This window comes from Myiozetetes cayanensis, unplaced genomic scaffold, assembly GCF_022539395.1.
Source record: "Myiozetetes cayanensis isolate MyiCay16 unplaced genomic scaffold, myiCay2020 scf34, whole genome shotgun sequence".
Taxonomy (NCBI): Eukaryota; Metazoa; Chordata; class Aves; order Passeriformes; family Tyrannidae; genus Myiozetetes; species Myiozetetes cayanensis.
Window position 1 is genome coordinate 3,074,949 of NW_026087566.1, and position 20,718 is coordinate 3,095,666.

Consider the following 20,718-nt stretch of genomic DNA (forward strand, 5'->3'; position numbering starts at 1 on the left):
GCACAGCCAGGTAATTCCTTGCAGGAGGCAGGAACCACCTGGTGCTGCCACCTCAGCTCTGCCCATCCAGGGCAGCAGTGGGGCCTCATCCTGTGCTGTTGATGTCAGTGGTTTTCCCCTCACAGCTCCCGGCGTGTGCAGGCAGAGACCCGGAGCTGTGTGAGCCCAGTCCATGCCTCTGGCACCTCCTGGGCCATCCCTGCTTTTCAGTTCCCTCCTGCAGAGACACAGCTGCTGGCTCAGGGCACCCTGGGCATCCCCCCAGGGCAGGGCTGGGCACAGGGAGCTGCTCCTTTCCCTGGCTCTCTGACTGCCACCGGTGCTCCCAGTCATGGTGGCACTTCCCTGGAGCCTCGCACTTTTCAGGCAGAGAAAACCTTCCCTGTGAGGTCTAGAAAACAAAAGGTCCTTTTTCAGTGAGAGGAGGCTGATTAACATCCCCTCGGGGGTGCCAAGGGGCCTCGTCACCCTTCTGAGTAAATATGTTTTGTTGTTCCAGGAGAAGGGGGTGACTCACCTGGCGAGGATTCCGAAGCCCTGAGGTCCCTGCACGTGGCTGTTACAGGAGCCCTGCGGGTCACGGGGCTCAGGGGGAGGTGTGAGGGCCTGGCCCTGCCCTGGCATCAGCCTGTCCTCGGGTCCCCAGCACTGGGCAGCTCAACAACCCCCCAGAGCTGAACACTCCGGGCTCAGCACAGCCCAGCAGTGCTGGACACTCTGTGCCCACCTGCTCCAGCCAGGCTGCTTTGGCTCAGGGTGTCTCTGGGGTTGTCTGGGGTGTTTGGAGGTGGCAGCAGGACCCAGTTCCAGACCTCGGTGGGCGTTCATGGCTCTCGCCCCTGCCCGGTGCCGCTGGTCAGGAACCCCTCAGAGGGTCCCCTGCGAGCTGCCCAGACCTGCTCTGCTTGTACCAGCTGTGCCATCGATCTCAGGAAGGCCACGGCCCTCTGTGGCTTTTTCAGGCAGGTCTTGCAGCACTTCACATGTTTTCTTGTATTTTCAAAGTCCCCAGAGGAGGGGAAGGCTGGAGGAGTGAGGAAGAGGAGAGGGGGGAGGTAGGAGTGATCTGCTCTCTGCCCAGAGTCACTGCTCAGTCGACTCCCCGTGTCACTTCTGAAGCTGCTGGATGTGCTGTCACTTCACTTCTCCCAGGTCAGACTTCTGGAAGTTTTTCCAGAGCCAGGCGACAGGGAGGCGGTGTCAGTGGCAAGGCAGGACACCGGGCAGAGCAGCTGCTGGGGCCAACTCACCCATTTTATTTGTTCTTTTTTTAGCTGTCAGGTTAATATTTTGTCCTTTATGATGAGCACGTCCTGGGTAGGGCCGTGCCTGGAGGAATCTGCTCTGCACAGGTAGGTCGGGTTTAGCCAAGAAAAGAAGAGGCAGAGGAGGTCACAGAGGATTCTGCCACGGATGCTGCTGAGGGGGCTTCCCAGGGTGAAGGAGGATGATCCCTTGTTCCCACATTGCCCCCCCATCCTGCAGCCATGGATCCCCTCCCTTCACACAAGAACCAAACCCTCAGTTCCAGGCAGAGGTGACAAAGAGAGGGATGTTTCATCCTTTTCTCCTCGTTTGCACAGGTGCACTCCAGGGAAGCATTCCCGAGTCTTATTCATAACCAATATTTGTTCCTCGGAAAATTCTCTTTTATGTTGGGCCCCTCACCGGTGTCTGGGTGTTTGTTTTGTTCAAATCCCAGAGACAAGGAACCACACATTCAGAAACCCTTGTGGGAGTGACTCTGTCGCTCTCCCCTTCTCTTGTTCTTCCTCCAGCCTCTCCTGGGGCCACTCTGGTTTTCCTTGGCCATCTCCAGCCGCAACCAGAGTGCTCCCCCCCCAGTCAGGCTCCCACTCCTGATTTCCCTCTGCTTTCTCCTGGGCACAAAAAAGTGGCATTTACTGGCTGCTGACCATCCATCCCATCCCACCCCACCCCATCCCAATCTTGGAGGAGCTGTGATACCACAATCTTGCCCACCTGCACAACTGCACAACCATTTATAAAGTTTAGGGATATGCTGTTTGCTAAGAATGTTTAGAGCCTTCAGGGTGGGAAAATCCAGGATGACGCAGGGGCCTGTTCCTGGTGGGATTTCTCACTGCAGGGTAAGTTCACCTGCACAGGTGACTGGCTGGTTGTCACAGGCGCTGCTGCTTCAATCCAAAACATCCGCAGTAAATGCAGCATAACCCGGGTTCTGACTGGGGTAACAGAGCCCCAGTGCAAGATTTTTACTCCTGTGTGACACCAGTGGGGAGTGATCCCCAGGGGCAGGGCAGAACACCCCTCTGCACGGACAACCCTCCGTGCACCCCATTAATTTTTCCTGTTAATCCTCCCTGGATCTGGAGAGCACAAAGAAGATGCAACAGCCTGGCCAAGGAGCCACTGAACCTCTTGGCCTCGCTGCAAAACCAGCAACGTCAAAGCCAGAGTGGTGGGGGTTTTTCTGAGGGCTCTTGCAACGTCTCTGTTTGCCTCAGCGCTGGGGAGGAGTTTGACAGCCCTGCCACAAACAAGCCATTTTCTACAGACACCGCTCCCCCAGGCACCTCCTCACGCCTTGCACAATGCAGGCAGAGCAGCAGGCAGAAAAGACAGGAAAGCAACATTAGAGCAGCTCAGGAATTGCAGTTTGGCTTCCTAAGTGCCAATAGCAGCAACAACCTCTCTGCCCTGACAGAGAATTGCATCACTCCTGGACACAGGGGCCTCTTCAGCCTGGGGCCAACACGGGATGGGAACACACAGCAAACAGCTTTGCACTGACTTCTGGGTTGCTGAGCATGTTAATGTCAGAGGAAGTTGACAGTGGAAGTTGACAGTGGAAGTTGACAGTGGAAGGTGACAGTGCATTGGGAGCACCTTCCTTTGATGGGGCCACCCCAGCTCCACAGGCAGGTCCCATCCAATTCCCACCTCCGTGACCCCGGTGCTGGCTGGAGCAGGGCAGTGGGAAGGGGTGGTCCAGCACAGGGTCACTTTGGGGTGATTTTTCCAAAGGAGGAACACATTTTATCCTACTGGGTTTCCCAGGGCCATGAACCCTCCAGAGCAGAGTTGAAGCCTGGGTGTTTCTCAGAGCTGGCTGCAAACAACAGGACCAGAGTGTGGAGACACCTTGTTCTACTGCCAAAACCTTCCTCTCCCCACATCCCTTCTGCTTCCCCATCCTCTGCAACTGCCTGAGCACCCCAGGAGAGAGAATCTTCTCAGCTCAAGGGACCCAACACAGGTCATGGTTCCCCAACATTACTCCCCATCTGCTCCCTCAGCTGCACTCAGGGCCCAGTGATGTGTGTGTGACACTGAACATCCTCCAGGTTAGAAATTCCATCTGTCAAGGACCTCATCCAGGTGAATTTCACCAGCCAGGAAAAGGAAAGCTGCCGGGAAATCACTCCCTCTGCAATCCCATGGCCATCACAGATGGAAAGGGGCCGTGCTGGCAGTGTCACAATGTTTACCCAGGAATGTAAGGACAGGAAAAAACAATGGCTGATAGTAAATGAAACACTGGAAAGATTGTAAAGTGAGATGAAGGAATTTAAAGGCGGGGAGTTTATATGGCCTATTTACTGATAAAATCAAACATTTTAAAGGGTCCCTTCATGGTGTGGCAACACTGCAGTGAGCCCAAGGCATTTATGGGCAGAATAGGCAGTTTCCTTGAAAAAGGGTATTTCAGAGACATGGTTTAAAAGGTTGCTACACAGCTCTGTGCCCACTGAAACTGGAAGAAACCCTTGAGCCAAGATGTACAACAATCCAGAAGGATGCTTGGGGGTTATTTATTATCCCCCATTCCCAGTCAGGGAATGCTGAGTGCAGCAGTCGGGCCCAGACACTGCAAACATGTGTTAGAGACATGCTTGCCTTTAAATATGTTTCTCAACCTTCTCCCTGTAACACAGCAGGGATAACACTCCAGTGCTGGTGGTGAGGGCAGACAGGTGACAGATGCCCTTTAGCCAGACGGAAGATAATTTCTTCCCCTTTGGTCCGGTCTCCCTCCTTAAAGCAACACCTCTGCCACGAGGCAGTGACACAGGCCAGGCTGTCACCTCTTTCCACCGCTCCTCCCAACAACAACAGGTCTGTGGGAGCTGCTGGTACCTCTGGAAAGGTGCAGGAGGAACCACGACTCCGATGCTCCAGCAGGAGTCTGTGCGTGTTGCCTCCTCTTCATTCACTGTCAGAGCCCACAGCCAAGGTCTGAGGAGGCTGAAGCACAGACCCCAGCAGTTCTCTCCCCACAGACAGTGCCCTGGCTGAGGGCTGGGAGAGGGCTGCTGCTGGCCCAGGGGATTGTAGGGGCAGAGGACAATCCTTGGCAGCAGCAGCACCACCAACTCCCCACCTTCCCCGAGCAGCGTTACCTTGCTCTGCTCTGCCTGAAAGCCGTGCCCTGAGCAGCCTGGCTGGCAGCCTCTGCCTGGAGCCCTCCTGTGCCAGGGCTCCAGAGACACCCTGGCCCCTCGCCAGCCCCTCACTGCTCCAGGGTCTATCCCAAACTCAGCGTCTGGGTCTTCCCTTTCCCTCTTGCATCACATCTGGCCTGAGCAGGGCTGCTCCCTGCGGGGCACAGAGGGGCGGTGAAGCTCAGCCCAGGTGGGAGGGACTGGGCTCCGGTTAAATCCCAGCTCCCAGAGGACCCGGGCCTCGCACAGACCCACCCACCCTTGTGGTTTATGAGCTCAAGGTGCTGGCGGAGGTGTTGTGGCAGAGCCGTGCACAGGAGTGGGGACGAGCTGCTGCAGCCCAGGTACCTCAGAGTGAGACTGCAAGGCCATCTCTGCCTTTGCCATGCCTCTTCCAAGTCCTTCTTTCCCCTCAGTTCTCATGCTAGCCCTACAGTTCGTACCAGTTCCTCCCTTCCATCATTCCTCTTGCTGCTGCTTTGCATTCCTCCCTTCCATCATCCCTCTTGCTGCTGCTTTGCATTTAGGTGGGGATTATTCCTGTGCCTTGGGAGGAATCTGCTGCAGGGGTCTCAAATAAACCAAGGCATGGCTGTTCCTGCACAGGCAGTGCTGCTGGCGGGCAGAGACCGAGCGGATCCGGGATGGGGAAGTGCGGGCAGGAACAGTTGGGATTGTGCTTGTTGCTCCAGCCAAGCTTTTGGGGTTTTCTCAGCAGTCTCTGGGGTTTATGACATTAGCATTTACCTTTCTTACTCACCCTTTTGAAGCATATTTAAGGTTTCCAGTGGTGTTTGTTGTCTGTTGCACGTTTCCTTCACAGCCTCGAGTGGGCTCAGCCGGGGGGGGACACAACTGGGATCGTGTTTTGTTGCGTGTCCCAGCGGCTGCTCCAGTGCCTCCTGCCTCCTCCCCGTGGGAGGCTGGGGTGTGGGAAGTGTGCAGACTCCAAGGCAATAAAAGTGCCACGTGGGAGCAGAAGTGTTGAGTGGCTGGGGCAGAGGTTGGTGCGGGGCTTGTGTGGGTTGCTCAGGGTGTTGCGGGACCGCAGACGGTCGGGGAGGTCAAAGCGCTCAGGGAATCGGGTCAGGAACACAAACGCTGTGAAACCAAAACCAGAAGTGGGTTCTGGGGCTCTGTCCATGTGTCAGAGGAGAAGGAGCATCGGGAGGATGGTGTGGGAACTGCTCCAGGCAGGAGCACTGCGGATCCTCTACCAGTGTAGGTGATGTACTGGGAAGAAGATGGAGGTCTGAGGAGGGGAGGAAGAGAATCTAATCCCACCTTGTGCTGTTTGGGCCCAAGGGAAGAGCCTGAAGCAGTTCTGCTGCTTCCCAAGGTTTCAAGCCCTGCAGGGTGTGCCTGGGGGAGTGCAGGGGCACAGAGCCCTTCTGAAACACCTGGAGTGTGTAGAGCCCCCCGTGGAGCAGCTCCCATCCTCTCCCTTCCCTTGGCACGTCTGAAATGCAGGAAAACAACCACAGCTTCCTTTGTCTAACATGAATGAATCCCACAAGGGATGAAGGGAGATGTGCCCATGGTCTCAGAAGGGAAAAATCCTGGCTGGTGCCCCGAGGAGCTTGTTCATGTGTCTTGAAAGCCTCATGTTCCTGTAACTCGTCTCAAACATTCTTAGGATTTGCTAATTTAGTCTATTTTTGGACAGACACCCCGTTCCAAAGACGCTGTTGTCCCTGAGCCTCCTACATCCACTGCTTACCCACAAAGAGGGGAAGGGAAACTCCTCCAGGCTGTGCTGGGACCTCTCCTGGGAAGGGGGACCAGACTCTGCTGCTCGTCTTGTACCCAGAGAAGCTCTTGCCAAAGGGGAAAGAGCCATCCCTGGAGAGGAAAAGGGAGCAAGGCAGTGGGAGATGTCAGAGGAGTGATTTCAACATTACTAATAACCCTCCTCCTCCAAATCCCTGGAGACCCTTCCAGAAGCCTGAAATGTTGCTAAACAGGCAATGCACCGGGGGATCTGCAGGGAGGTCGCTGGGCGGGGGTGGCTTCTGCTGTGGATGCTCTCAGGATGTGCCGGAGAGCAAAACATCCTCCCCTGGCACTGCTCACAGAGATGCTGCCCCGTCGTGCGGCTCCGGGGGCTGGTCAGATACCAAGATGCTGCCTGGGATTTCACAAACACTTCTTTTGCCGCTGAACTTCCTAATTGCTCGTGTTTGAGCAAGGGAGGAGGCTCTGACAGCCACCCCTTCTCCCCCTGGCGCGGGAGGGCAGCCCCTCCTCGGGCATCAGCTGCCTCATGCCCAGGTGCTGGAACCCCCCAGAGCTGGGGGTGTTTATTAATATCTGCCATGTGATACCACATCTCTCTCAGCTCTGCAGGCAAAAACACAGCATAACCATGGGAACTTCTGTTCCTCTACCCCCCTCAGCACGCCCCGCTAATCCAGGCAAGTGGCCCGCTGTGATCGGGTTGGGTGTAATGAGCTCTGGAAATCCTGGGTGTCCCAGCAGTTCCCTCTGCCCTTCCTGGCGGGGGGATGTGTAACAGGCTTGTCATCGGGAGGCTCTCAGGGCTCATGTTGCAAGGAAAAACAACCAGATTTGGCAGCTGGCTGAGCTGTTTTGGGGTCTGTGCAGGCAGGGAAGGAGGCTCTGTCCCAGCTCGTATGTCTGAGCTCCAAATATCCGCGCTGGGACCCCCAGGGGCTCTGCTGCAGCTGCCGGGGGATGCTGCGGGGCAGCGCTGCCAGCTCCGCTCTTACCCTGCCCCATCTGATGCCGGGGCAGAGCCCTGGGGGTCCCACCGGGCTCCCCGAGATCCGGCAGATGGAGCAGGAAGAAGGGACTTTGCTCCGCGTGGCTGGCGGGGCTGCTGCCGTGCCCGGCGGGTTTGGGAAGGGCGTTTATCGCCCAGCCGGGGTGTGTCGGCACAGCCCTGGCCCCGGGGCGCCGGCTGCTCCCACCGCGCCCAGGAGCGCCCTGCAGCCCTCCAAACACACGCGTGGGTGCTCCGGTCCCGCTCCTGACAGCCCCAGCCCTGCTCCTTCTCCTGTCAGGGGGGTCGTGATTTCATGTCGGGGGGGACTGGGCTGGAGGTGGAGGGGAGAACTGGGGTTACTGGGCCGAGCTGCAGCTCCTGCCCCGCAAACTGGGTCTCTTGGTGCAAAAGGGAGATGCCTTGCCAGGAGCCTTTCTGAGAGTGTCCATCTGCATCCAAAATCTATGACTCGTCCCCTTCGTGGCCACGGGGCCACTGCCATTCCCAGTTGCTCTTGGAAAATCCTGATGTCCGTGGGCAACATTTACCTGTCCCATGGCTGTGCCGTGCTGGTGGCCAACACCCACCCTGTGATCCCCCTCCTTTGCCACAGCCCTTCTCCTCTGCCTCTCCAAGCAGAAGAGCCCACAACCGAGGCTCAAAATTCCTGTGAGGAGCCTGGGAGACCTCTCGCTTCAACCCAGAGAAGGGAAGGGAGGAAAAATGAGGTTTGGAGGCTAATTCTGGCAGCATCAGGCATAGGAAAGATCAAAAACTCAGGGCAGGAGTACAAGAGAGGAGGGAAGCTGTTGCGTGCATGCTCCTGGAAGCCCCGACAGCCCCGGTTCATGCATCCTGCACGTTATTTCTGTACCTACTTAAATTAAAACCAGCCTCGTCTTGCGGACGCTGACTGGAGCCAGGCAGTTCTTCTCCCCAGGGGAGAATCCAATTTTCACTCCATCTTGCTTGCGTTTTTGACCTGGAATGACTCTTCTTTTTATATTTAACCAGCGCTCCCTCCGAGCCCTCGTGCCGCGCTGCACTTCTCACGCAGAGCCGGCGGCGTTGATGGCACACCGAGCCCCCGGGCAGGAGACCAAGGTGGGCATCCTGCTCACCCAGGGTCCCACTGACCCGGGGCAGAGCTGGTGGTGTGATGGCACACAGAGCTCCAAGGTGGTTTCCCAAGGTGGGCATCCTGCCCGCCTGAGCTCCGAGTGACCCACGGCAGAGCCGTGCCATGACCCGACCAGAGGCCACACGAGCTCCGCAGGCATGACCAGCCTGGCTGCTCCAGCCTTGTCCCCTCAGTGCTGGGGCAGACCTGGCTCCAAGAGGGCAGGGTTAATTAATGGCAGCTCAGAGACGTGCCCTGGGTCTGTCTAATCCAGGCTCCAGAGGTGTTTCCCTGCCTGCTCCCGAGCCTTTCCTACGGGCCAACCTGTCAGTCCTGTAAATTAAACCTCTCAGAGGCTCAGGAGACACCACAGGGGCTGGGCTGGCAGGAAGGTGGATGGGGTGGAGGTATTTATTCACTCCTGCAGTGCTCTGGGAAGCCCTGGAGAGGCCTTTGCCTGCCGTGACTCGCCCGTGGCTGTGTGCTGACAGCAGCGATGTTTTGCTTTAATTCCCCAATCTTCACAAGCCCAGGATATTCCGGGTGTCTCTCCAGCAAGAAGTGAGGCTTCTCCAGGGTTATGTAACCCATCCAGGGCAAAGCTGGGCTGTTTGGACCCCCCTCCTAACCAGCTCCCAACACCTGGCGAGGCAATTAGTCACCAATTACAGACGTGACGTAGGGCACCAGCCCAGGTCCTGCTGCACCCATGGGGCTGAGGGACCAGCTGCCCCGGAGCAATGTGTCTCCTTCCTAATCCTGTGACTCCATCCTTAATCAGCCCGGGATAGGCGAGTAAATAACTCTGCCACCGGAGACTGGTGCAGGGAAGGATGAATGTTCTGTGAAGTACAGGATATGGGTATGGATATGGAGAGGGAGCCCTGAGCTGTGGGATTAACTCCTGCTAGCAAACCTTTGGCTCTGGATCGCCCGTGGTCCCCACTGTCCTTCCTGGGGACTGGAGGGGATGGGAATGCTGCCCTGCAGCCAGTGCAGCGTGAGCACAGGGAATGTGCTGGGCTTGGATGTCCTGACATGGAGATGCTGAGTTAGTTTGGCTGCGGTGGGATGGTGTTATTGTCTCCTCTGGAGCCAGAGGAGTGAGGGTCCCTCTGTGTTTGGTGGCAGGATGTGATGCTGAGGGACAGGTCCTGCCAAGCAGGAGGGCAGCAGCAGCTGGAGAAATCCCACTTGTTGCTGATGCAGTGGGACAACTGCCCCACCTCCAAACAGTGCCCTGAGACCCTTTTTTCCTGACCCCCGAGGGAAGCCCACCTCCTGCCATGGGGGTTTATAGTGGAGAATTCAAATATACTTTCTGTCTAAAGCAGAGCCCAGGAGTCTTCAAAGTGTATTAGCAGGCAGATTCCTCAGGCAGCACCATGACTGAGGCAGCAGCCACGTACTCAGGCTTCCAGGCTTGCCTTGTACCAGGAAAAAGAAATCCTGGATTAGCTGTACACCCACTCCAGGACACTGCCCTGGCAGGCAACTCCGGCTCTGTGCCCGCGGGGCTCTGGGCTCCCTGGCTGCCCTCAGATGGCTTCCGAGGGCCAGGGTCCCATGGGAAGACTGTTAGAGGGAGACTTCATTTCATTCTTAATCCAGAAAATCAGCAAATAGAGCAGGGTGTCATTTTCAGGCCTCGGAGACCTGAAAAGCTGTCGCCAGCGAGTGCTCCATGTGCTTGCCCAGCCACTCTGTGGCACCAGGAGCAGAGGCTGGAGGGGGTGGAAAAGCAGGACGGGGTGACTTGTTTTCCTATGAGCCGAATTCCAGCTTTGCAGCTCCAAATCCCCGTTTTTATAGAACTTTTCCGCTGAAGTCTGCTCCTGCCCGGGGCATGCCTGTGTAACCGCTCCTCTCTGCATTCCTCAGATTCCTCTTCCGCTGGAGACTGGCTTGAAGACGGAGGGGTCTGAGGTCCCTGGTGGAGGAAGGAGGCGAGGAGAAGGAGGAGGAGGAGGAGGTTTCCCCTTGGACTCTTTAAGCTGTCAGACCGGAAAACCGAAGCATGTCCCAGGTCATACAGAACCACGTGCTGCGCGTTGGGCAGACTGTGTGCATTCCCTCTCCGGAGGAAAGCAAGAGCCTGCACCCAGCGGGGTACCCGGGGTGCTCCACCCTGCCCGGCAAGTACGTCTACTACTCCACGGAGTCCTGGGCTGAGCCCCCCTCCGTGGTGCACCCCAAGGCTCACCTGCTGCCCGGAGGGAGGCTGTACGGAGCCCACCCCGTGCTGGAGCACGTGGCTGCTCACACACAGGGGAAGGGCCAGCAGGATTCCTCCGTGGAGAGACCCGCTGCTCCGTGTCAGCCGAAGCAGGAGGAGAACACCGGCACGGATCCTGAGGCTCAGCCAGTGCCTCCCTCCCTGGACATATCCATAGAGGCTCTCAACAAGCTGATCCTAGAAATCGATCCCACCTTCCAGCCGCTCAAGGATCCAGCCCAACCTGCTGTTTGGGGTGACACTGAAGCCACCAAGAAACAGGAACCAGAGGCGATAGGTGAGGAAAAGGCACCACTGAGGTCCTGGAGCCAGAGCAGCTCCGACCCAGTGAAGACCCTCTGCCAGGAGCAGCAGGAGCCCAGGGCACACACCCTGTCCTGTGGGCAGGACGAGGTCCTGGGGGATTGGAAATGGGCATCAGGGACATCCTGCACCGTCCCCAGTGGGATCAGTGTGGGGGGTTGTCTCCTGACATCAGGGCTCCATATTAAGGAGCAGGACAGGCTGTGTATCCAGGCTCTGCCTAATTCTGGTGCTTCCATGGCCCTGGTTTGATCACTGCTAACACATCTCATGCCCAGTCAGCTCAAAGAGATCCAGAAGGGAACAGGGGAAACAGCCTTTAATTCAACCTGATGTTTGTTTCCCTGTGTTCGGAGAAAACATTTCTCATTGGGAATGAAACTTGGGAAAACTCCTAATCCCAATTGTCACCATCAGTGACAGGCCCTGGGCTCTGGGTGCCATGTGAGGACCCTGCTCCCCCATTCCCCCAAGGCCAGCAGAGCCTTTCCCAGGGTCACACCTGACCCTTGGGAGCACAAGGATTTACAGCCAGATTTCCAGGGCCCTGGGCTAAGGTACTGAGTGTTACACAACGATCCCATTTAAATGTTCCCAATGGCTTTGCCAGGGAAATTCTTTTTCCAGGGCTTGTGCACTCCTGGGGCAGCATACCTGGCATAGGCAAGGCACCAGCAGCACATACCAGCCCGTTCTCTGCTCACAGGGCTCCCTACATGAACCCTTGTGCAACACTTCCCTGGCATCCCTGCAATCCAAGCTCTGATCTGTGAGCTGCTCCTGATCCAAGCATTCCTGCCTGGGCTCTCCTGTGCACAGGGCAGCCCTGTCCTGTTGTCCTGGTGCACAGGGGGTGGTTCAGGGACCTGAGGGCACAGACTTGCTGCTTCCCAAAAGCCTTATTGCCTGTCCCTGTCTTTACACGTGGAAATACCTTGACAATCTGTCCCCAGGCCCCTTTCCAGAGGGAGGTGAAATGAGGGGATGGTAAAGGCATGAAAAAAAATCTGATCTCCCTGAGCCCTCGTGCAAACACGAGGACTGTGGGGAAGGAGGAGGGGAGCCAGGCAATTCCAGGGCAGACAGTGTCCCTGCTTCCCCCTGGGATGGACTGAGTGGCCTTGCAGATAAAGTGCTGTGACAAAGTGCAAGTTCAGCTCTGGCTGCTCAGTGCCTGGAGCCATTTCTCTGCCTCCCTCAGGGCATCGCTCGGGGGATGGAGCCTGAGCAGCTTCACAGGTTTGGAGAATCTGGCTCCAAGAGAACACCTGGAATGCTGGCCACAAATGCAGTGGGAAAAGCCTCACTTTAGCTTTCATTTTCTTTGAACAGCTCTTGGATTTTACACAAACTTCCTCCCACTGTGCAGGGTCCCTGTTCACCCACCTCCTCCCACTCCAGCCCTGCAACCTGTGCCCTGATGTGAGCGTGGTAGGGACTGATGGTGAGCAGAGAAGTGAGAGGGGCTTGTTCTTGGTTAGCGGAACCCACGAGGAAGCTTTGAAAGTGGCAAATGCGGCAGCAACAGGAGTCAAATTCAGAGAGTCACAAATCCCTCTGGAATCTGGAGGAGAGGAGAGATCTCGGATCTCAGCTTGCGTGACATCTGGGCTCCTTGTCTGGGGCGCTTTTGCCACTCCTTGGTGCCGGAAAACTTGCCAAGGTCTTGAGCAAATATTTGAGGTTTAACCCCAGGTGATAAGGGGAGCCGAGGCAGAGAAGTAGGAGGTAAAAGGCCTCGTGAGCACGGTGTGCAGATGCTTGCCAGTTCCTTAAAGGACAATTAAAATCCCCATTTCTCTCTGCCCTCGAGCAGACATTGACAAGCAGCATCCGGCCAGGCCAGGAGCTGGCTGTGAGGGTTTGTGCGCTGATACCGGGACATGTGGCTCCGGAGCCGCTCCCAGGCCGGGCGCTGGAGGAGCTGCTGCTGGCAGCGAGGCTGTGGAGGGGGAAGGCTGTGGCTCTGGCTCTGTCCTGGCGAGGTCCAGCCATGTCCCCACTGGGGACCAGCCCTCCCGGCTCACCCGGCGCCTCCTCGGCGCTGGCCGTGCCGCTCCAACCCCGCGCCGGGGTTGGCATGGAGGAGGGGGCTCGGGGAGTGACTTTTGTACAGACTTGTGCTTTTCCTGCTCATCCAGCTCTATGCCCCAGAGGTCTGGTTGTTCCTTGCAGTAACCAGGGCCGGCAGAATGGGCTGTTCTGCCTGTCCAGCTCCCACCCGGCAGGTCCGTCCCATCACGCCACCGCCAAGGAGGTCGGGGTTGTCAGAGCAGTTTGTCTTTGCTGCAGCAAGAAAGATTTTTCCCCTCTCCAAGAAGTACTTTTGAGAAGGGGAACTTCCCTGAACTCCATGGCAGGGCGAGAACGAGGCGCTAAAAGCAAAGCTGGGCACGTCCAGACTGGAATGGAGGTGCAAACTTCTGGCACTGGAGTGATTAACCAGCAGAGCAGCTTCCCTGGGCGGGGGAATCCACCCTCGCTGGGAGTGCTTAAATCGAGTCTGAGTGTTCCAGCCCAGACAGAAATTATGGCTTTGCCCAAGGAAGCCAGGGCCTGACGTACATCAGGCACCTGGGGAGCCAGGCACACTGTCCTGGCTGTGAGGTTTCTTTCTCTGACAAGAGATGCTCTGTCAGGTGTGTTCCTGTATCACTAATGGCAAGCAGAGGGGCTGGACGTACCTGGCCTGCTCTGAGCACGAATGGAAAAGCAGGAAGAATCCCACAGCAGGGCACAGGCACAGAAACTGCCTTGGAAGTTGCTTCCCTAGAGAGATTTGTGCAGGATGGAAGGGAAGAGGGAGCAGGCAGCCCCTGTCTGGGGCTCTGTGCTTGCTGCCAGCACGGCTGGTCCCACAATGGACACCAAGAGCCCTGTAACTGCCCTTGTCCTGCATGGATTCCCTCTGCCTCCTGTCCCACCACCACTCAGCTGTACCTGGGGCCAGGTGACATCCCCCTGCTCCTCTTCCCAGGCCCAGGTGACATCCCCCTGCCCCTCTGCTCAGCCAGGGTGTGCAGGGCCACGCTCCTGCTGCCCCAGCACCCTCCAAACCTGACGTCATCCCCGGAGGGAGCAGCCAGATGTTTTTCTCTTGAGTCAGGTACAAACAGAGAGGCTGCTGGAGGGAACACCCACCTCTGGCTGCAGGTCTCTGCAGGTCCTGGCTGGGTAGTGCTGACGAGGGGGGTCTAAGCAGCCAGACATGACTGCAGGTAACCCCCTTCCCTGGGAGCCTGCCAGCACTGGGGGGAGTCAATGCACTCTGGGATCTGTGAGGAATCAGCCCCCCTAGGATCTCAACAAAGGACATGGGGGTGTCCCCTGGGACACCCCCCTTCCCCTAGAGCCAAAATTCACAGCAGGAGGAACAGACAGACGTGTGCCCCACGGAGCTTTACTAAGGAGCTCAATTTAGACACTAGATTTTTAATAACCTCCTCTCTCTTCCTGCAGACATCAAGTACATAGAGCTGACAGCAGGCAGAGCCACGGGGCCCGAGCTGCCACAGGGCTCCCCCAGCCCTTCAGGCACCCCCTTCTCCAGATCCCCCCAGACCAGCGGCTTCCTCACCCAAAAAGGGGCACTCGGGGGCAAATACAGCACCAGTGACAGCGTGGTTTTCTCCAGCCCACCCGTCCCCTCGAGCTCCCAGTCAGCCACCCTGAGCTGCAGCAAAGCATCCGAGAGCATCTCCGTGCCCCGGCAGTGCACGGCTGGACACACGGACACCGTCCCCCTCGGCACCTCCCCGGGCTTTGACAACCTGCTGAAGCCTGTGCATGTGGTGAGGGCCCAGCAGAGGGGCAGCTGGGTGTCCCAGCTCTCCACGAGCCCCGGCTCTGACACCAGTTACATCCTGGGAAGGTAAATGCCGCCTGTGCCCCGGCCTCGGGGTGATGGTGGGGATGGAAGGGGCACAGGGCTGTGCTCTGAGTCCCTCATTCCTCAGGCTGGGAGCTGCAGGGCTGACAGAGCTGGTGCAGTCCCTGGGCGTGGGCTCTGCATGTCAACACCCCCCTGATGTTCTCTGCTCTTTGTCCCTCTTGCAGCAGCACCCACTCACTCCACAGCGAGGACTCGGATGCTCCCACCGCTGCCTGCCCGTCCCCCGCCAGCTCCCTGGGCAGCCCCTGCTCCCCTTCCCCTGGCACCGGGTGTCACTCCAGAGAAGCTTTCGGCCAGAGGCCCCCCCAGCCCAGGGCAGGCAGCTCCCCCAGCGCCAGCTCCTCCTCGGCCCAGAAGGGACAACCCAGCAGCTGCCCCCCCTCCATCCTCCCCTCCTCAGCCGACATCCCGGTGCTGTTGGTGAACGGGTGCCTGGAACAAGGAGATGGATCCCCCCAGACAACCAAAGGCCCCCCCAGCTCTGCCATGCAGGCCCCCCCTCCCGGCTGCAGCCCTGCCCCGGGGCTCGGGGGCCTGAACAACGCGCTGTCGGCTCCTGCGCTCTCCTGCGTCCCGGACAGTGAGTCCCAGGGCAGGGCTGGGGTGGGAGCTGCAGACCCTGGCAGCTGCTGGGAAAGGGGGTGCAAACCCCATTTTCCCTCTGGTTTAGCTGTGGGTTATAGGACAGGAAAGGCAGGAGGTCCTTGCTGGAGCTGGGGCTCCTCGCTGTGTTCCCCCGGGGCTCCCTGGTGGTCTCCAGGCTCCTGCCTGGTGACCCTGGATGAGCTGCACCTTCTGCTGGGGCACAGGCTCAGCAGGCAGGAGCTCCCTGTTCCCTCGAGGAAATGCAGATAACACCTGTTTATAGTACCTGAGAGTGAGAAACCACTGTTCTGTCCTGTCCTCACAGCTTGTGGGGCCAGACAGGGTCGGGAGGAGGGGTTGGGGTTCCTGTTTGCTCTGAGGACACCGAAAGGTACCGGAGTTCACAAGGTCCCTCATTCAAGGGCAAACACTGGGGCTATTGTTCTTTGGAGGAGATGAGCAGAGGCAGCTCTCAGAGCAGTGGGTTTTTAATTGGGATCCTTATGGGAATATCAAGAGGATGTGTGGGTCAGATCCTCGGCTGCTGTAAAGCCCACGGTCCAGTGCATTGTGCAGGGCTGGGCAGGCTGGCACAGCCAAGGGATTCCATGTGCCCCTCTCTGCGCTACATCACAGCCTGCCAAGAGAGATAATTACGTGGAGAATGAGCTATTCTGAGGGGTGGGGAGGAAAGGATTCAGAAGGATTGAAAAAAAACCTTCAGCCCTGACCAGCCTGAAAGAGAAATGTCTTTGCTGGGTTCTGTCACCTCTGGAGGTCCTGCAGGTCCCTGCTGGCCTTGACACCGGGGGGTCTCTTGCAGGTCCCCTCAGGGCTGGGCAGCCCACCATGAAGTTCGTGATGGACACATCAAAGTACTGGTTCAAGCCGAGCATCAGCAGGGACCGAGGTGAGGCAGTAAGGGGCTCTGGGGGGGTGACCCCACCTCAGGCTCCTGTCTGTGCCCTGGGATGGAGTCCTCCTGTATCCCCAGGGACTCAGTGAGGGCGATTCAAAACCTACTGGTGGCTGATGGGGGTGGAGAGACACTCCAAGGGGGATGAGTCAGAAACATGGGCTGTGCCACAGCCCCTCTGTGACCCCCTCCAGCCCAGAAAAGCTTCTCCTGCCCCTGTGCTGTCCCACAGCACAGCCTGGGCAGGGGCTGAGTGTCCTGGGGACCACAGAGACCCAGGGGACCGAGGCAGGGCCCTGCAGGAGCACAGTTGGTGCTGCATGAGGGACTGGCGCGTCCTTGGCAAGTGCTCCGGAGTCTTTCCTGCTGCTGCCAAGGAGCGACTGCCCCCTGAGCACAGGAGTGGGGAGGTCCCACCTGTTGTGCTTGGCTGAGCCCCTGCCTGTGCCCTGACAGCAATCCAGCTGCTGAGGGACAAGGAGCCAGGCACGTTCCTTGTGCGGGACAGCACGTCATTCCGGGGCTCCTTTGGACTGGCCATGAAGGTTCCCGGCTCTCCATCCAGCAGCCAGACAGGTACAGGGATTCACTTGGAAATGGGGGGGGGGTGTCTTTTAATGCTTTAACTGAAACTAGGCAAACTAAAGACAGGTGAGAAGCAGCAGGGTTGTGGTTGTGTGGGGAGACATTGACGGTGTCTGTTGGTGCCCATCCCACCCCTCACAGGGGCTGGCACCACACTGGCACCACAGAGGAGCTCTGGTGATGCCCTGGGATGGGCAGGGGTGGGCAGAGGAGGGCAGGGACAGGTAGGGGCGGGCAGGGGGGAGACAGCAGCTCTGGGGCCGGTGCTGACGCTGTTTTTGGTCCCTCTTGCAGGTGACGACAGCAGTGACCTCGTCCGGCACTTCCTCATCGAGTCCTCCACCAAAGGGGTGCACCTGAAAGGGGCCAGAGAGGACCTGTATTTCGGTAAGGACGGTGCCATCACCCACAGCAGCCCTGGCAGCCCCAGGAGCTGTCTCCAAACCTCCTGGAAGCACCGGGGTGAGCCTGTTGCACACCTGGCAGCACGGTGACCCCCCCCAGCCCCCCGTCCTGCCTGCACTTCCCTGGCACTGAGATCACGATGGTGGGAAAATGACCTTCCTGGGACACTGCTGGGGGTGGAGGAACATGGTGGGAGGTTTCAGGCACCAGCCATCCCCCCCCAGCTCGTGGCTCTGTGTTTCAGGGAGCCTCTCTGCCTTTGTCTACCAGCACGCCATCACCCCGCTGGCACTGCCCTGCAGGCTCAGCATCCCCACCCGAGGTAGGTGACAGGACAGGAGGGATGCTCCAAGGGGAGGAGGGGAAGGTCCTGGAGGTGGGGAGGGGGCTGAGCCCCTCGGGGTGCCCTGCACAGGGCTGCTGCCCTGGCTGCAGACAGAGCAGGGACCTGCAGAGCTGCCCTGGGGACAGCACAGCAGTGACTCCCTTCTGCTGGGGGTGAGGGTGGGCGAGGGAAGGAAGGAGTGGGGAGATCAGGGGTGAGCAGAGCCAGGAGAGGGAGGTGGAGGACAGTTAAGTCAATTACTGCTCTAAGCCCCTGCAATTAGAGCAGTCCTGGGCCTTTGTGAGATAAGGAATGGCCAAAGAGGTGACGTCACTGCTCCTGCTTGTCCCTCCTGCAGATCTCGCTGACGGAGAAGACAGCCCTGACTGTGCTCCTGAATCCACGCTGTCCCTGGCAAAGAAAACCGCAGGTGAGGGCACAATCTGCCCAGCTGGCAAGAGCTGGAGCCCTGGGCACGCTGTGACAGCAGCAGGTCACCCCCACACACTGGTGGGGACCTGTGACACCTCCCTCCAGCTTCCCCACCGGGCTGGGGATACCCGCAGGACCTACCCACATCCCCAGCCCCTGGGCTGTAAGGGAACCTACTGTTCTTAAGGAAAGGAGATTTGGGGTCCTCAAGATACTAGAAAACACAGTTCTTGAGGCCACAAGGCTGACAAAAGGCCCCCATTTCCCACAGTTTTAAACAGGTCCTGATTTTTAAGCCTCTCTCCTGACGGGCTTCAATGGGGCTTGAACATCTGGAGCTTCAGGAGAGGGATGGGGCAGTCGGGGGCTGCTTGAATTGCTGAGGGACCTTATGGGGGACACGTGGATACTGCAGAGCAGGATGGGAGGGGTCTGTGCACCCCAGCCTGGGTGAGAACAGAGACTGAAGGGCAGGAGACCACACGGATGGGTCACGGCACAGGCCGGGGAACCGGGAACGGCTTTGTTTTGCTGGAAATTCTGAAAAATCAGTTGGCAAGCTGGAAAGTTTAGTTTGACCCAGAACAGCCCTTTAAACAGCTCAATCAGCCTGAAATGTCATGTTTTAGGTTGGCCTTCAGCCCTTCGTTGGCTTGGGGTATTTCTGCTTTTCATTAAAGGAAATATGTAATAAACAGGAAAAAAAAAAAAAAAAAAAGCCCCAAATGTGACATTTAGAAACGGGAAATTAAATACTTTGACTTTTACAACAATTAGTGCGAAGAATTAAAGTAAACCAAACTAAATTGGTGAAGAATTTCTGAGTCACCCGATCTTTTTAATTTTCATCAAAACAAAGCTGACCCGGGTTCCGGGTTGAGGGTTCTGCAGGATGATCTGATCCCCCAGGGGCCAGCCCTGGATGTCACCCGTGCTGAGCCGGGCTCTGTGCTGTCCTTGCAGTGTGCAACGTCCTGTACCTCAGCTCGGTGAACGTGGAGACGCTGACGGGAGCCCCGGCCATCCTGAAGGGAATCTCCTGCACCCTGGAGCTGGAGACGCCTCCCACGCCCACCCTGGTGCACTTCAGGGTGACAGAGCAGGGTGTCACCCTGACCGACGTCCAGAGGAAGTAAGAGCCCAGGGATGGGCTCAGGGGGTGGCCGAGGGGGGCTCGTGGAGAGGCGGCTCCCCCGTGCCCCCCCAGCCCCCTCCCTGCCTCCCAGCCTCGGGAAAAGCTGCCCTGCTTGGACAAACCCACGCCACGATCCAGGGGTGGGCTCGGCCCCCTCGTTACAGCGCAGGGCTGCGCGTGGCAGCATCTCAGGGGAGGGAGGCAGGAGGCAGCTGGACCCAGGGCTGGGATTCTGGGGTGCCATTTGGGACCCCCGTTCCCCAGCGGCCGTGACAGGGTTTGGATTTGCATAATCCTGTTCCTGCCTGGGCCCTTCCCTCCCATAACCCTTCCCTCTCCTCTTCCAGGGTGTTTTTCAGGAGACACTACCCCTTGGCTGCCATCAGGTTCTGTGGGATGGACCCTGAGAACAGAAAGTGAGTTTTGGGCGGCCGTGCTGGTCAGAGCTGCCTGCTGTGCTCCCTTCCCTGCCATTCCCAGCACCTCTGCACTGCTTCAAATCCCAAATCCCAAAAAACTGCCCTGGGGTGGATCTAAACGTAACCCTTGGCTTTGCAGCTGATGGAATGAATTAAACATCAGCCTTTGAGCAACTCCAATTCTGTTCTTCCCTCAGGTGGCAGAAGTACTGCAAGTCCTCCAGGTAAGACCTGCATGGGGACCTCCTGCACGGAGCTGGGGGCTGGAATCTGGGGGAATGATGCTGCTTTGGGAAGCAGTTGCATTGCAGAACACCAAAGAATCAGCTTAAAAATGAAGAGAGGATTCAGTAGAAGTTACTGTGGTGGCTGGATGAGGGGTGGGACTGGTGGGTGAAGTTTTAGGGCGGGTTTGCTCTGTGGGTTTGGGCGAGAGGTTTGGCTGAGCCCCGTTCTCCACATCCCCTTGTGCAGAACCCCCCATCCAAATCCCACAGCCTTCCCAGGAACTCACACTGGGCTCAGGAAGGGAGTTTATATCTGGCTCTACCTTGTGCTCAAGAATCTTTTCACAGCTGGGGAAGCCTTGCCAGAAACGCTCCTCCCGGCTGCTTGGCTTCCAAGGAAACGTGATTGGGGAGCAGGCCAAGGTGGAATTGTTGGAGCTGGGATTTGGCTTTGTGGCTGGGGCTGGTTTCAGCGTATTCCTTCAGATTCCTGGATGCAAACTGAATAAGCCTCTCTCTCCTTTCTCCAAAGAATCTTCGGGTTCGTGGCCAAAAGCCAGAAGGAGTCGGAGAACCTCTGTCACCTGTTTGCGGAGTACGACACGGTGCAGCCGGCGTCGCTCGTCATCGACCTGCTCCGCCAGCTCCTGCCCGGCCCCTAGGGATGGGACCTTGGGATACCCAGGGCTGGCAGCTCCCCACACACTGCCAAGCTTCTCCTGCACCCCTGCTCCTGCTTCTGGGTTGCACTTTGGCAACAGCTCGTATTTTATACTCTTTCTGTTATGTACCATCACGTCAGAAGTCTCAGTTAGAGATTTTCAGCTCTGTTGGGATGAGATGCCCATGGGGAGCTGTGCTGGTCTGGGACAGAGCGGTGGGATGGGAGCTGTGCTCCCTGTGGAACCACAGCCCCTCACCTGGCACCCACTGGCTGCTTTGCAGGGCCCCAGTGCTCTGGCTGAGGTTCCTACCGGCCATGAGGG

General features: G+C 57.9%; 1 protein-coding gene across 1 annotated transcript; it reads left to right on the forward strand.

Annotated features, from left to right (window-relative positions):
• Positions 1–10,289: 10,289 nt before the first annotated feature.
• Positions 10,290–20,394, forward strand: TNS4 (tensin 4). The gene is made up of 12 exons (XM_050327498.1): positions 10,290–10,785; positions 14,271–14,682; positions 14,868–15,283; positions 16,112–16,198; positions 16,661–16,780; positions 17,084–17,176; positions 17,439–17,516; positions 17,878–17,949; positions 18,915–19,083; positions 19,434–19,502; positions 19,703–19,729; positions 20,265–20,394. Exons 1-12 carry the CDS (start codon positions 10,290–10,292, stop codon positions 20,392–20,394), a joined length of 2,169 nt encoding a protein of 722 aa, XP_050183455.1.
• Positions 20,395–20,718: the final 324 nt, after the last annotated feature.

What these genes read in the sequence shown, in the direction of transcription:
- TNS4 (XM_050327498.1), top strand. Translation starts at nt 10,290, where the DNA reads ATGTCCCAGGTCATACAGAACCACGTGCTGCGCGTTGGGCAGACTGTG. An exon ending in TCCATCCAGCAGCCAGACAG is followed by an intron (nt 16,781 to 17,083) that starts GTACAGGGATTC and finishes TCCCTCTTGCAG; the next exon opens with GTGACGACAGCAGTGACCTC. An exon ending in CAGAGAGGACCTGTATTTCG is followed by an intron (nt 17,177 to 17,438) that starts GTAAGGACGGTG and finishes TCTGTGTTTCAG; the next exon opens with GGAGCCTCTCTGCCTTTGTC.